This window comes from Sinocyclocheilus grahami, unplaced genomic scaffold (assembly GCF_001515645.1).
Source record: "Sinocyclocheilus grahami isolate Dianchi unplaced genomic scaffold, SAMN03320097.WGS_v1.1 scaffold325.1, whole genome shotgun sequence".
NCBI lineage: Eukaryota > Metazoa > Chordata > Actinopteri > Cypriniformes > Cyprinidae > Sinocyclocheilus > Sinocyclocheilus grahami.
In genome coordinates, this window is record NW_015505504.1 from 293,559 (window position 1) to 308,505 (window position 14,947).

General features: G+C 37.0%; 1 protein-coding gene across 1 annotated transcript in view; it reads left to right on the forward strand.

Annotated features, from left to right (window-relative positions):
• crybg2 (crystallin beta-gamma domain containing 2) overlaps positions 1–14,947 on the forward strand; it is a 39,344-nt gene that overhangs the window by 7,256 nt on the left and 17,141 nt on the right. The window contains exons 2-4 of the mRNA XM_016294864.1: positions 2,625–2,727; positions 5,561–8,331; positions 12,688–13,153. Of these exons, the coding sequence (XP_016150350.1) occupies positions 2,625–2,727; positions 5,561–8,331; positions 12,688–13,153 (3,340 nt within the window). The remainder of the gene's footprint in view (positions 1–2,624; positions 2,728–5,560; positions 8,332–12,687; positions 13,154–14,947) is intronic.

Below are 14,947 nucleotides of genomic sequence, written 5' to 3' on the forward strand. Positions count from 1 at the left end.
ATCTCTCCCTAATATTTAAATTTGGTTGCTGATCTGAAACATTAAAGGGGGCCAACACTTTTTCACACCTCTGTATATATATATATATATATATATATATATATATATATATATATATATATATATATATACATAAAATGGTATAGAATTTATGAAAATAATTATAATCTGCTGTAAAAATATTTTCCTAGTTTCCTGGGTAGGGTTGCACCAGCCATTCGTAAATTCTTACTTAAATTAGAACATTAAGTCCACACTAGAGGCTTAGTAACTACTAGATAGTTTGTAACTAAATCTATACATTATTTGGTTGCACCTGTTGTTCGAAAGGCAGGACGTATGGTAGTAGTTTGTAAGCTCTCCATAAAGTAATGCGTAGTCTGTAAATATGACGTTTAACCTAAATCATCCAATAGAAACCTTCAAATTCGTGAGTAAAACTTGTTTAAATGCTATGAATTTTAATTTATACTTCATTGTAACTTCTTTTACCTCACGTACACTAACAGTAAAAACAAGTTTCCATTAAAAACGATTCATTAATAACATTAGTCTATATGTAAGCTATTTTATATGTAAATAACATTCAGAAACTGTAATTGAAATAAATAAGGATCAATAAATACTGAAAGAAAAAAACATAAGAAATGCCATTTATTTATTATTTCACCTGACATGCGCAACACGGACCAAAGCACACAGAGGCGCACTGTAGATGGGGTGTTGAAGACGCGCAAAAAAAACAAAAAACAAGTACGTTTATTCACATATTGTTCTCTCTCTTAATATGTACGTGAGTGTAAATGTCAGCAGCATCATATATGCCTAAAGGATTGTAGATTGTCGGGTAAAAGAAGAGCATATTGATTCAGTTCACTCAGTCTGTTATTTTATTCCAACCGTTACTCCTGAACAGATGCTTCCGTAAATATTTAGTTTATAGAGTTACACTTCAACTAAGTGTAATGGTGCAACGAAAAAATATTTAGTAGTGCGTAAATTGTAACTTAGTGCCCATTTACGTCAAAACTAGGCTAAATTGTAACTTATGTACAGCTGGTGCAACAGGTGTAGTGCTGAAATTTGCACCCTGCCAGATTATGCACCCCCTAGTATCTGTAGGTTTAGGATTAGGTGTGGGGGAGGGGTTAGGATTAGGGGTGGGGTTGGGATTAGGCAATCAGGTAGCGACTTCAACGAGGGGGTGCATAATCTGGCAGGGGTGCAGAATTCGGCACAACACCGGCCCCTGTGCTCTGAAATAAATTTAAGGTCTCGAAATCTATTTCTTGCCTCACTACTTAAAGAAAATTAATATAACTCTGCATGATAACAAATCCTTTTTTTATTTTGAGTTAGTTTTCTGTGATACCAGCAAATTATATAGTTATACCTAAAGGAACTGGCTACACTGCATGCTTAAGGTCTTCCATCACACAGAGCGAAACTCATACTTTTGGCTGTTCTCCCCTCCGGGGAAAAACTTGATCAAAAAACCAAGATAGTGAAGAGTGAAAGTTTCATCTTGTTTTCACCTGATGCTGTTGGCATGACAGTGATACCGTAAAGGTGTGACCTTTAAAGAGTAAAAATATTTTTACAGTTACAGGTTAAATAGATATCACTTCAGTGATTATGCTCGGTTAAATTTTAAATGTGCATGTTTATGCATTTTCAGAGTCATGTGCCTGAGGGTATTTAAGAGTGGGTTTGGAATGTGAAGCAGGATATTTAGCAAAAGACCCTGCAATCTTTAGGCCTCAGACAACTCCCTTCTGATTGCTCTCACGCTCTGTTTAGGTTCCTAGTTCATCACTGCGTGTATATGCATGCAAATGAAAACTGTAGTTGTAGAATCAGTCTCAGCTGTCTACATGATATTTTTTGAAGGATTCTATCATATAACTCAAAGCATAAGCTACTTCAATTCATCAGTCATTCAAGTTACTCAAGTAACAGTTGCTCTTTGTTTAAAATAGATTTATGTGAATGACAACTATGTGATTCACTTTCAAAAAATGTGATTGCTTCCTTCATGACAGGGACTTGGATGCACCTGTTCTTCCTTAATATTTTCTGTTTAATGCTGGCAAATCAGAGCTGAGATATGAATGGCATCTCTTTTTGTAAGACTGTGTAATGCCACACAATTAGGCCATTGTGTTCATTAAGAAGGTGAATCAGAGCCATGATGCATTGATGCCTGTATTCCTGTCTGCATGACTGTATTCGCTGTGATTTGCACCCACTTTACTTAAGTTATTTTAGGTGGTGCTGTACAATGGGCCACACTGGGTGTGTTTGTGTTAGTAAGTGCATTTGTTTTAGTGAGCACTGTGTGTCCACATCTTGTTGTCTGAAAGTATGCAGCCGGTTTCCACTGAAAGTATATTTTTAAGAAAATGAATAACCTGTTTACACATTGTATTTCGATGAGCTTAGGAAAGACAGATAATTTAATGTTCCACATTCTTGTCATTTTCGCTGGCTGACTCGAGCATTGGCGCCACACAGCAAACTCAAGGCCACTTTTTTGTTTGCTCTCTTTGCTCTTTGTGCATTTATCTGAACTTTAAACCGAATCCTCAATCGGCAGATCTCTAACTGAATGTCGTCTTCCACAGAACTGAGTCTGGGACGTTGGGAGCTGGCGACAGTGAAACTCAGGATGATGAGAGGGGGACTAAACGCAAGACATCTCTCTTTGGCACTGTCCTCAGGTCAAAGGTCAGAGAGAACCTCACTTGTACTTCAGTATACATACATATGTATGGCTATCCAGCATCTAGGACAAAATTACAGTAAACATTTATCTTTTGATTTTAGACTTAATTTGCAAACACTTTCAGTATATGTTAGTAACAGTTTTGCAATGTAAAAAAGAGGTAGAAATATTACTAATATTTAAACACAGAGCTTGAAAATTAAGGCACAGCCAGTAGGGTCCAGTATGTATGCAAAATAATAATAATAAAGAATACATTTATTACCAAGGAGTCAAGGTTTGGCTGGTTAGCGTGGCCCCATTACCCCCTGCTGGTAAATGTTCTAGCTGCACCATATTTCTCTATTTCTGCTTAAACTTCAATTTGATTATCAAATTAATAGCAATTTAGCATACAATATTTGCAGATTAATCCTATCTTCAAACTGGATGCTTTTAAGTGCACTCTGATCCCAAATGTCAATTCTACTTGTTTCAGAATTGTTAATTGCTACAGTCCATCTCATATATTAACATCCATACACTAACATTTAAATTAATGAATAAATAAACTGTTATTTATTGACGACGATGATGTAATGAAGGAATTATTTAGTCTCTCCTGTCATGCTTGTGTTCAGTAGTCCAGAAATTAATATGCATTCTTTTTTTGCACGGAAGACATGCACAAACATGATTAGGGATACAGATGATTAAGGCGAATTGTGCTGAATGTCATTTAGGAGCACTGGGTTGTGTGGAAAACAGGAGGGGGCCTCTTTTTGAATGGTGCTGTACATATTTATTATTCTTGCTTCAGTCCTGTCCCTTTTTTTTTAAAGACTCATGAGTCTGTCTATAAGCCTTTAAGGCCATATATAAGCGAGTATACTCTAAAACACTGATCGAACCAAGCAATTTTATAACATATTCTTATTTTACATTAAGAATAATATTCTTATATTATTCTTAATGTAATCTATTCAGTATTTTGTTATTGGTTTAGTTGATTGTATATATATATTTTTTTAATTTAAGGTTTTATTAAAATGTATAACTATATCTATCTATAAAATCTATAACTTGTAACTATTGCTTCTTGATTCACCGACAAGATGGAGCTGTGTTAGTGTATGTTTATTGGTCAGTATTAAATTTGGGTCATATGTAATCTGGCTTACAAGTAATTTTTAAAGAGTACTTTTTAAGAGTATTTTTTTAAACAGTATTAAGTTTATGTATGTATTTCATTGTTTAAAAAAAAATATATATATATATATACACAGTGTGTATATATATATATATATTTGGATTTTTTTTTTTTTAGTTGACCAGCAGGTAGAGCTATTTGCATGTGTATGTACATGAATGTGTGAGTGTTTATTGTGGCTGAACAATCCACAATGGCTTCACAATAAAGTGTTCATAGTGTTGACAGGTTAAGCTTTCAGCAGTTCTTCAGAAAGTTATATGAGCAAATGCCTGTAAGGTTTCTTCTTCCATGTTTAGCTGCTTTAGGTTGCTTTTGGAGTCATATCATCATAAACATAACGTCATTACTTTTATCTTGTTATTTCACACAGTGACTTTGATTTATGCCATTGTTTATGACACAGATAAGCATAACTCTTCCATAAAAAGCAGATAGCATGCATTAGCCATGTCGAAAGCTCATTAGTGTAATTCCAGCAGGTTAAAAGTTGACATGATGTGCTTGGATAATGTATATCGCTTTTCATGTAATTAAGGTCTGTCTTCAGATGTTTTACATCAGATTCAGTATCGCAAAAACGTGTTGTGTTTGTCATCAAAGATGCTATGCTCAGTATATACTGTGTGTCATTTTAAAAAACTGAGACTGAGATGTGCATTTCATAAGAACAGTGAACAGTATTGATTGATTGAGTTATATGACAGGTTGACTGATGACCTGCAGATATGGTCATTTTGAACTGTACCACCCACAGTTCAAGGAATACAAGGGCCTCCACCCAGAATGACACACACCGACACATCTCTCTCTATCTCACTTCATGTCATTTCATCCTCTAATGTTATCAGATGGAACACTGAATCACTTTAGCAGCAGACTTATCATATTTCACCAGACAGCTGAACAAGATGTAATTTCCCAAGGAGATAAATATGAATTATGGTGATAACACATGGTTGTGGCTAAATTACTAGATATGCAACTAACAACTATTTTGATGATCTATTAATCTGTCGATTATTTCTTTGATTAATATGACTTTCTTCTTTTTTGCTCTTCTTCATCTTGCTTGTTACTGTTTATATAAAAATGCCATTGTAACAAATTGCAGTTTTAGGTTTCAATTATGATTAATTTAAAACTTAAATTTGATGTTTAACAACAAATACAGTTTTCTTTGTGCTTCCACTGTGTTGTAGTCAATGCTCTTTTTTGTCATTAATGAAAGTGGTTAAATCGCATTCAGTAAATAAAACTAAGATAGTAGGGTGTTTCATGAATAGTTTAGTAACAAAAAGCTCTTTCCATTGAATCATCGTCTCATACCTCTCGTGCCAATAGAAGTCTTTAGAAAATGCAAATCAGGCAGGTTACTATGAGGCATAAAATGTTTCTTGAGTTAACTTGCAAGAACCTGTGTATATACTGTGTATTTGTGACATATTTAAATGTCAACAAAATACAGATGCATATGAACGCATATTTATATTATATTATTTTATTAATTTTATGTAAATGTTCATTATCATTAATCTTTGTCCTCTTTCTTTCTCTTTTTTATTGCATCAATTCTCCCTTTCACCTCTTTTTTTACTTTCTATACTTTATTTTCTGACTTTCTATTCCTTTCATTTTTTTATTAGAAAGAACAGCTGAGTTACTCAGAGAGTGACCTCCGTAAATCCAAGGGCTTTGCTGTATCCTTATCCTGGAAGAAGAAGAAGAAAAGAGATCCATCCCAGGGACTTTCAAGCAATAGTGGAGTCCCAGGGGTCAAGGATCGCATCAGTGAACAGGAAGAATTTGACATCCCGGTAGAAACAGAACAAAACCAGGTTGGTTTGAAGACAGCAGTACCTACACCAGAACCCTCCTGTACCTCTGACCAATCCCAGTCCCAGAATATCCTGAGTGACATGTCTAAGCCTGATAAGGAGGATGCAGGTTTTATGCCTTCAAATCTGGACAGTACATCGATACCATATATTGACTCTTCACTGTCTGATAGTGATGCTTACCAGACACCCCCAGATAGCCCATCTGCAGATAAATCTGTTCAGTACTCCAACCCTGAGTCTAAAATTACTGACTCCTTCAGTCCTGCTCCGAATATGGAAACTGCGGCAAGTACAGTCACATGCTTAGTCCATAAATCAAACATAGATCTAAACCCGAGTGGTGTTTCTTTTAGGGATGATCATCCTTTCTCTGATTTTGAAACATCTAAATCAGGAATTTCAACAGATGTTGAGGTCAACACCTTTACCACATATGTTACTCCTAACAAAGACGAAATGTTTTTTCAAAAAGAGTCACACCTGGAACGTAAAGAATCAAAAGATGTAACCTCTGCCATCCTCTCTATCCACAAGAGTTCCAGCTCTTCCATGCCTGAGAGTTCCATCTCTTCCATTCCCCAAAGTTCCATTTCTTCCACCCCCCAAAGTTTTGGCTCTTCCATCCCCCAAAATACCACCTCTGTCATCCTTGATGGTTTCACATCAAACAATACTGTGACCCAGAGTTCCAGCTTAAACTCATATTCTGCAGATACCCTTCCAGAACATTCCTCCAGTCTTCCACCTTACATTATACCCACTGAGGCAGAAGATTCTCAAACCAGCACTGCAAATAACAGAAACACGTCTGCCAGCAACGGTGATGTAGTCAACACTGACCCCTTCATTGCTGATATGGTTTCATCTATGCCAGATGTGATTGTATCTAGCACTTTCTCCTCCTCCAAAACCACAGATAACAGTTTGGATGCTGATACTGATAAAAAGCCAATTGTATCTCTCTCCAATACTGATGTTTCTGAAAGTGATTTAAGTTCAATACCTCAGAGTTTACCCACAATCACTGTACATTCCACTTCAGATTCAGTTTTACTGAAAGAATCTCACCCTAAGATTAATTATGAGACCATTTCAATGGAATCGTATGAAACAAACAATGATTTTTCCTTGACAAATGCCATTGGCTCAGTGAAACCTAGCCCTGCTGAACCTGTCCTTCTTGAGAATGAGTCAAATATCTCTTTACCTCAGTCAGCTGTGTCAAGAACCTACACCATCATGAAGTCAACTGTCACCTTTGACCTTTCAGGTCCCTCAGACCCCACCAGCCCTGACCATTCCCAGAGAGGTCTCTCTAACAATATGTCTTATTCAGATGTGGAAACCCTAACTGAAATATCAGAACAAGAGCAAATAAGTCAGGAGAATGATCAAGCTAAATCGACCAATGCCTTCATAATTCATCCTCCCCCTCACTTAGATGTTTCAGACCAGCTGTTCAGCTCTCAAACCCCAAAGACAGAGGTAGACACACAACAGAAAACATTCAAAGAGTATGAAGATCCTGAGGAAGATGTTCAGGAGGCATCTACTCAAGTAAGTCATGAGTTGATTGACCAGGTTGAAACCACAGCAGTTCTGACTACTGGAAATAACATTCAGAACAAATGTAGACCAGAAGTGGGGGAAGGAAGTAGATTAGATGATATCTATAATGAAAATCATGACATTACATTTGTTCAAGACCCTGAATCAGAGCAGATCATAGAAGGCCAGGCTGAAACCACAGCTGAGAGTATGAACACTGAAAATGACTTTCACATATCTGTAAAGAAGAAATATGGCCAAGAAGTTGAGGAACAAAGTGAATTAGGTGACATTTATGATGAGAAGTATGTAGCTCCATCGAATCTAGAAAAAGACACCGGATCAGAGCAAATCATGGATGTTTTATCACAAGAGCAAATGATACATTACAAGGTTTCTGAAACATATGAGTTGGTTGAAGAGAAGAGAAATGAATTGAAAATGGTCCAGAGCACAAGAGAAGCATCTGCAACGCAAGGTGCAATGGAAGCAGAGGTATGCGGAGGCACCGAAGTGTTGACAGTTCAAGCAGAGCAGCAGATTCACCATCTTGCTCCACTGAAACCAGCCCTACCAGTCAATCAAGAATGTAGCCCTGAAGAATGCACTTCGGCCCCTCCTTTCTCTGGGCCTGTGAAGGTATCACTTGCAGATTCAAGCATGGAAACACACAGTCACCTGGAGATTTGTCTCCACCCCTTGGCCCCACACCAGTTGAGCGGAGCGATAACAATACTGGAGGACACGGCTAGGTGCAAATACCAAGCAAGCATTGATAACCACCACGCTGAGAGGGAGGAACACACCAGCGGTGAAGAGACTGAGGATATAGCCACATTTCTCCCAAGCCACAAACAGGGAGATGTGACAGTGACAAAGGTAAAGAAAGCCAGAGATAATATCACTCACAGGAGCTGGGTAGAAATCAGCGAATGTACACCAGACAACAAAAGAGAAAAGGAAGATACAGCAGAAGTTAACACTGTTCCTGATCAGCTACTTTCAAGAAGTTTAATAACAGGTGAAAGGTGAGCTACAAAATGTTCTAATTTTAAATCTACATGCAATTTGTATGTGTATATTGGTGTACTGTTTGAAATGTAATGTATTGATCTAAAAACCTGATGTAAATACTTAGAGATATTTTTATATATAAATGCACAGCTAAAATTATTATCTATCTATCTATCTATCTATCTATCTATCTATCTATCTATCTATCTATCTATCTATCTATCTATATATATATATACAATTTAGTGCATTATGTATTATATATATATATATACATATATATAAATATTTCTGTTTTTATAAATATAATTTTTTATATATTTTTTAATTATTTTATTCATGCATTCATTTATACATAGTTTAATAGAAGATGCAAAATCAGTTCAGCTTATCTTGCTTGAATTACACACTTTTCACGTGGGGAACAGACAAATGTAACCCCTCAATTCTGACCGCAATGTACCCCTAAAGTGATTCACATCACACAGCAGTTTCTCATGATGGTCATCAATATTTGCAGTACACTATGCCAAGTTTTAAGTATGAGTGTGTGCTCAAGCTAGAACAAAAGTGAAATGAAGAAAAGTATAGAACAAGATATTAAAAAAGGGGTTATTATATGAAGTGCCTTTGTTTATGGTTGTTAATTTTTATGATTAAAGGGATATATGAGATGAAGTCAAATTATGGGAGATGGATATGAGCACAAAGTTGTTTATGTACAGCGCCCTTCTTATTCCAAGTGTTCAGCAACTTTATATTCTGGCTTCTGTTTCTCTCCCTGCCAGTTTCATTGTTTTTCATGGAGTATATACAGAATGATTATTCTGTCTCTTTTAGATTAGTTAAGATGAACTTCAAATTCTTTTGTAAGTGAGGTTGAAGTTCTTATCCCAAGAAGGGACTGGTTTATCAAAGCCTCACCCACTCGCAACCCCACATCTCTACGTTCTACATTTGAATGGGATGGGCTGCTAAAGGAATGTAAGGTAGTTCAAAGTATGCTGTTGACTCATACTTGATGATACACATTCTTGAAATAGCCCTCATGAATGAAGGCCAATGCCAAAACAGCTGAGATCCTCTTGAATGCTTAGGCAAACAAGTATAACCACCAGGAATGTGGCTGATGGATTTGCATACTGCACTTTGCAATTGGTAATGCTTATTTTATGCCTGTGTGCCAGTTAAATGCAGTGGCTAACATGATGTTCATTTGTACAGATGCTAGTACATTTTTAACATTACATTAATGTATTTTGTACAAACATGATTTAACAGAGAAAAATATTATATTTATAAATTAACATAAACCTACATAAATGCAATTATTTTTATTGATATTTCATGATATTTAATGCAGTATTTAATGCTTTCAATTTCAACCTTATTGTAAAGATGCTATTCCATGCATCAGAGACGCGCATCAGCACTTTTTTGTTCGTGGGAATATATGTATTTCATTCAGTTACACTGTTCAGTTTAGTTCAATTCACTTAACTTCTGTTTGGTTTTATTTTTCAGCCTCTGAATGTGAATGTGAATTTACAAGATTTACATGACATTGTCAATCCAATCTTTCAGACACCCTGCCAAATATTCTGTCAAGTAAATAATTAGTTACAAAACAAATTATAGGCAGCAACAGCAGTGGGAATGTGTTTCAATGCAAAAATCAGTGCACATACTTGTAGCCCTGAGCAATGCCTAGTATGTGGATGATATATTTGTATATTCTTAGCTTCAACCTTGTTATCAGTGCTGTCAGTCTCCTAACATGTCTCATCAGATATGTTATGAATAGAATGTTAAATGTTTTTGCCTGGAAGTGTAAATGTGTTATTTAACTTTGGTTTTGACATTTAGCACAAAAAAAAAAAGATAACACATACTTAGATGAGCCTTATTTGAGATTAATTTCCTGGTTTATATTTGGGCGATTTTATGGAAATTCCGATGTTCCTTTTTTTGGTCTGGAAAAGCTGAAATAATCCCTTCAATTATTATAGTAAACTGTCGAAAATGAGTCTGATGAAGTATTTACTACAAATGACCCTTCGTTAAGCTCCGCCCCCTTTTGATTACTGACTCAGACCAGCTTTATGGAACATTCCATCAAGAATGAACCAGAGATTTCCGAGAACAGTATGATTGTCAGTAGAATGTGCTCATGAAGTTGTAAAAATGGATTGGACATTATTCTTATATGGGCATATGCACTTTTTAAATCTGCCTTTCAAGAAATGTAAATTAAATGATGTAAAGTTAATATTATTTTACCTTTGAGCAAATGTGTTATGCATGTTCATTTGGGAATGAGTGCTGACACATTGTCTAATCCTTAGCATGCACTTAGCACAAGTCATGTATATACTATAACAATATAAACATTTTGAACAATTGTATTATTATAATATTACATTTGAAGTAATCTTGTAGATAGAATCACTGATAGATCCCAAATTTAATTATACTCATAGTGGGGAGGTATTGCATCATATCTGGAACACAGACCTTTGAATTGATCATGGTTTTTAACAAACAGACATGCTCTGTAGCAGGATTTGCTGGGTTGAAACAGTCAGTTCACTAGGCAGTTTTCCCACAGTCTAGAATGGTCATGTAAGTGTTTGTGTAAATGCTCAGAAATGCTTGTTAGGGACCAGTCGGCAATTATAGATGCCATTTCTATTAAAGTGAAATGGAGACTTTAAGCTACACCTTAACTGACAGGGACAATTACAGATCTCGCTGGTGTGTCACATAGCATGTGAATTGGCTAAACACACAAACACCTACATTCCTAATTCACCTGACCTCTAAATCAAAGGCTGTAAGAGAATCAATGTAACTTAAACGGACAGCTTGAAAAAACACTTGTATTTGGGCAATAATGTTTTGTTTCAAGTTATTGTATCTCTCCAGTGAGGCTTGTTTGGTGAACACATGCAAATAACCACAAAACAGAGCTTGGCCATCAGAGCCACAACAATTTTCAGAATGTAGACAAAATGCTCTGGAAACACCTGAACTAATATGTAAATATGTAGGCCCAGAATCTCCTACACAGGTGTGTATGGTGGTGCAGTATAGCTAGTGAGTGCATTTCTACGAATTTTTATTCAAATCTGTCGATTATATCTTAAATTGCAGGGGACCAAAGATGGAATGTGAGGCTCAGCTTTACCACCAGGGGGTGTGATGTACTGTAGATGATCCGGAGTGACTAGTTCTGCCAACTGATATAACTTGATATCTCTCCCTTTAAGTGTCTCAGGGCTAAATGCAATGGAAAATTAACTACATGACATGTAGCAAGTTTTTTCTCTGTTCTCTGTTCTTCATCATATGAAGTGACACTTCCTCTTTATATTGTCTCTGTCTTGCCTTTAGTCAAATTATAAGTAATTATTTCTTTAATATCAATTAAGTGAAGTGAAGTGACGTGACATGTGGCCAAGTATAGTGACCCATACTCTTAAATAGTGCAAAATGCCCTATTCTTGTTTTTAATAGTGCCATCATAATGCCAAATCAATTAATCATATTTGCTATGTCAGGTAAAAATGCATTACTACAAAGTTGATGAAGAGACATCACTTTTGAGGATAGTGATAAATTACATTGCAATGTGTTTTATTTATTTATTTATTTTTTTCAGGTAAGAGTTATGAACTGTATCTTTATACATCATGTTGAAAAAGGCAACACCACAGATGCCACTTGCTCTGTAACCAGAAGGCAATGCCCTGATTACTGAAGCAATTGACACATTTACATATTTATTGATTATATTTACTGTTATTGTTACATGCTTAATGTTGTAAAGTGATTACATATGTAATCTGTTCCATTAGTAAAACTTCATGTGATATAGATTCTGAAGTTCCACTCATCTTTTTACTGTTGTATGGTGCGTGTGATTAAAGCTGTGATTCATTTTGAAGTGCCCTTTTAACATGTCGTTTCTCAAGAAACTCACCTACGCACATTGCAATACACTCCCATAGAAAGGGACAATTATACCCTGCATGATCTGGCTTCCATTTGTGCTTTTTTATGCTTTACTTCAAATATGAATGTATTTATTCAGGGATTCATGACTCAAACTAGCTTCAAATTCCTTATCACATGAACAGAATTCGTTCTTAAAACTACAGATGCCAAGGTTCTCCATATTTATTGGGCATAGACCTCAGGTGTATTATAGTCAAATACTGTGACACAGCAGCTTTGTAGTCCCTTCTAATTACATTTTAATGTTTGACTTACAACACAGTAGCTTTGAAATGTGTGCTGAGTATCATTATAAAAAGATGATTAAAGGATTGATGTTTTTTTTCTATTTCACTTTCATCCTTTTGTTCTAGGTTCTTTCATGCATCCACTGTTCTCAGTACAGTGATTGACGAGTCAGAAACAGTAAACCAAGTGGAAACTGAGACTGGATCTGATACAGACATGAACTCTGGTGTTTCGGTGCTAAGTACAAAGCTCAGTCGACCATCATCTTCTCGAGAAGGCAGAGAGGATACCATGGTGGTCCGCAAAGTGTCCCTGGTCAGCATTGACAAAGAGGGCAACTTTGGGAACCATGAAAGGCCATTGGACAGCATCAGGCTAAGAGATCAGTCAGAGCCAAGCAGAGCCAGTCCTGAGCTTGAGAGGAGGTGGAAAAGTCTCCATTCCAACTCTGAAGAAAAGCAATCCAGACTCACAGAGAGTTCAGACTACACATTCACAGATAGCACATACCTGCATTCCTCTCAACTGTCCCCCAGCTATGAAAAAGGAGTCTACATGTCTCATTTTCACTCTCCCGAGACCCAGCATACTGCTTTCTCCTCAGAGACTAATGGTAGCCCTGGCAACAGTAACTGGAAAGTTGTGGAGAGCGAAGTTCAGCAGAGGAGTGAGAGTTACACTAGTGGGAGGAGCAGGGTGGAGCTTAGTTTACCTGTCGTGAGAGAGGGAGAGGGAGAGCAGGAGATAAGAAAAACAGTCTTTGACTCACAGGCACATTTCGATTCCCGCTTGATGATCGTGGAGGCAGATGACTACTCCTCTGATGTTTTCCAAGCTACGCGGGTAGAGCTGATTCCCTCACCCACTGGCCCTGAACCTGACACTCTTTCTTCCACATCTTTCTCAGAAATGGATAACCTGGTAGACACTCTTAAGAGCATGGAGCGACCGGCCCGGCAAAGGGTTCAACGCACCCCATCCAACACTCCAACAATCCAACACTTCTCTTCACTGCCACCTATTGAAGAGGATGCACCAATCTCACCCCCTACTCCACTCTCTCTTCGTACTCCAGTCTCACTTATTACTGAGCCAAAGTTGTTGAATGGAGTTTCTAGCTTACCTCTAGACATTGGCCTTAACTGGAGTTCCCCCAAGGACATGCGTTCTCCTTTGACCATGATGTATCTTTATACATCATGTTGAAAAAGGCAACACCACAGATGCCACTTGCTCTGTAACCAGAAGGCAATGCCCTGATTACTGAAGCAATTGACACATTTACATATTTATTGATTATATTTACTGTTATTGTTACATGCTTAATGTTGTAAAGTGATTACATATGTAATCTGTTCCATTAGTAAAACTTCATGTGATATAGATTCTGAAGTTCCACTCATCTTTTTACTGTTGTATGGTGCGTGTGATTAAAGCTGTGATTCATTTTGAAGTGCCCTTTTAACATGTCGTTTCTCAAGAAACTCACCTACGCACATTGCAATACACTCCCATAGAAAGGGACAATTATACCCTGCATGATCTGGCTTCCATTTGTGCTTTTTTATGCTTTACTTCAAATATGAATGTATTTATTCAGGGATTCATGACTCAAACTAGCTTCAAATTCCTTATCACATGAACAGAATTCGTTCTTAAAACTACAGATGCCAAGGTTCTCCATATTTATTGGGCATAGACCTCAGGTGTATTATAGTCAAATACTGTGACACAGCAGCTTTGTAGTCCCTTCTAATTACATTTTAATGTTTGACTTACAACACAGTAGCTTTGAAATGTGTGCTGAGTATCATTATAAAAAGATGATTAAAGGATTGATGTTTTTTTTCTATTTCACTTTCATCCTTTTGTTCTAGGTTCTTTCATGCATCCACTGTTCTCAGTACAGTGATTGACGAGTCAGAAACAGTAAACCAAGTGGAAACTGAGACTGGATCTGATACAGACATGAACTCTGGTGTTTCGGTGCTAAGTACAAAGCTCAGTCGACCATCATCTTCTCGAGAAGGCAGAGAGGATACCATGGTGGTCCGCAAAGTGTCCCTGGTCAGCATTGACAAAGAGGGCAACTTTGGGAACCATGAAAGGCCATTGGACAGCATCAGGCTAAGAGATCAGAAGCAGAGCAGCAGAGCCAGTCCTGAGCTTGAGAGGAGGTGGAAAAGTCTCCATTCCAACTCTGAAGAAAAGCAATCCAGAGAGTTCAGGAGTTCAGACTACACATTCACAGATAGCACATACCTGCATTCCTCTCAACTGTCCCCCAGCTATGAAAAAGGAGTCTACATGTCTCATTTTCACTCTCCCGAGACCCAGCATACTGCTTTCTCCTCAGAGACTAATGGTAGCCCTGGCAACAGTAAC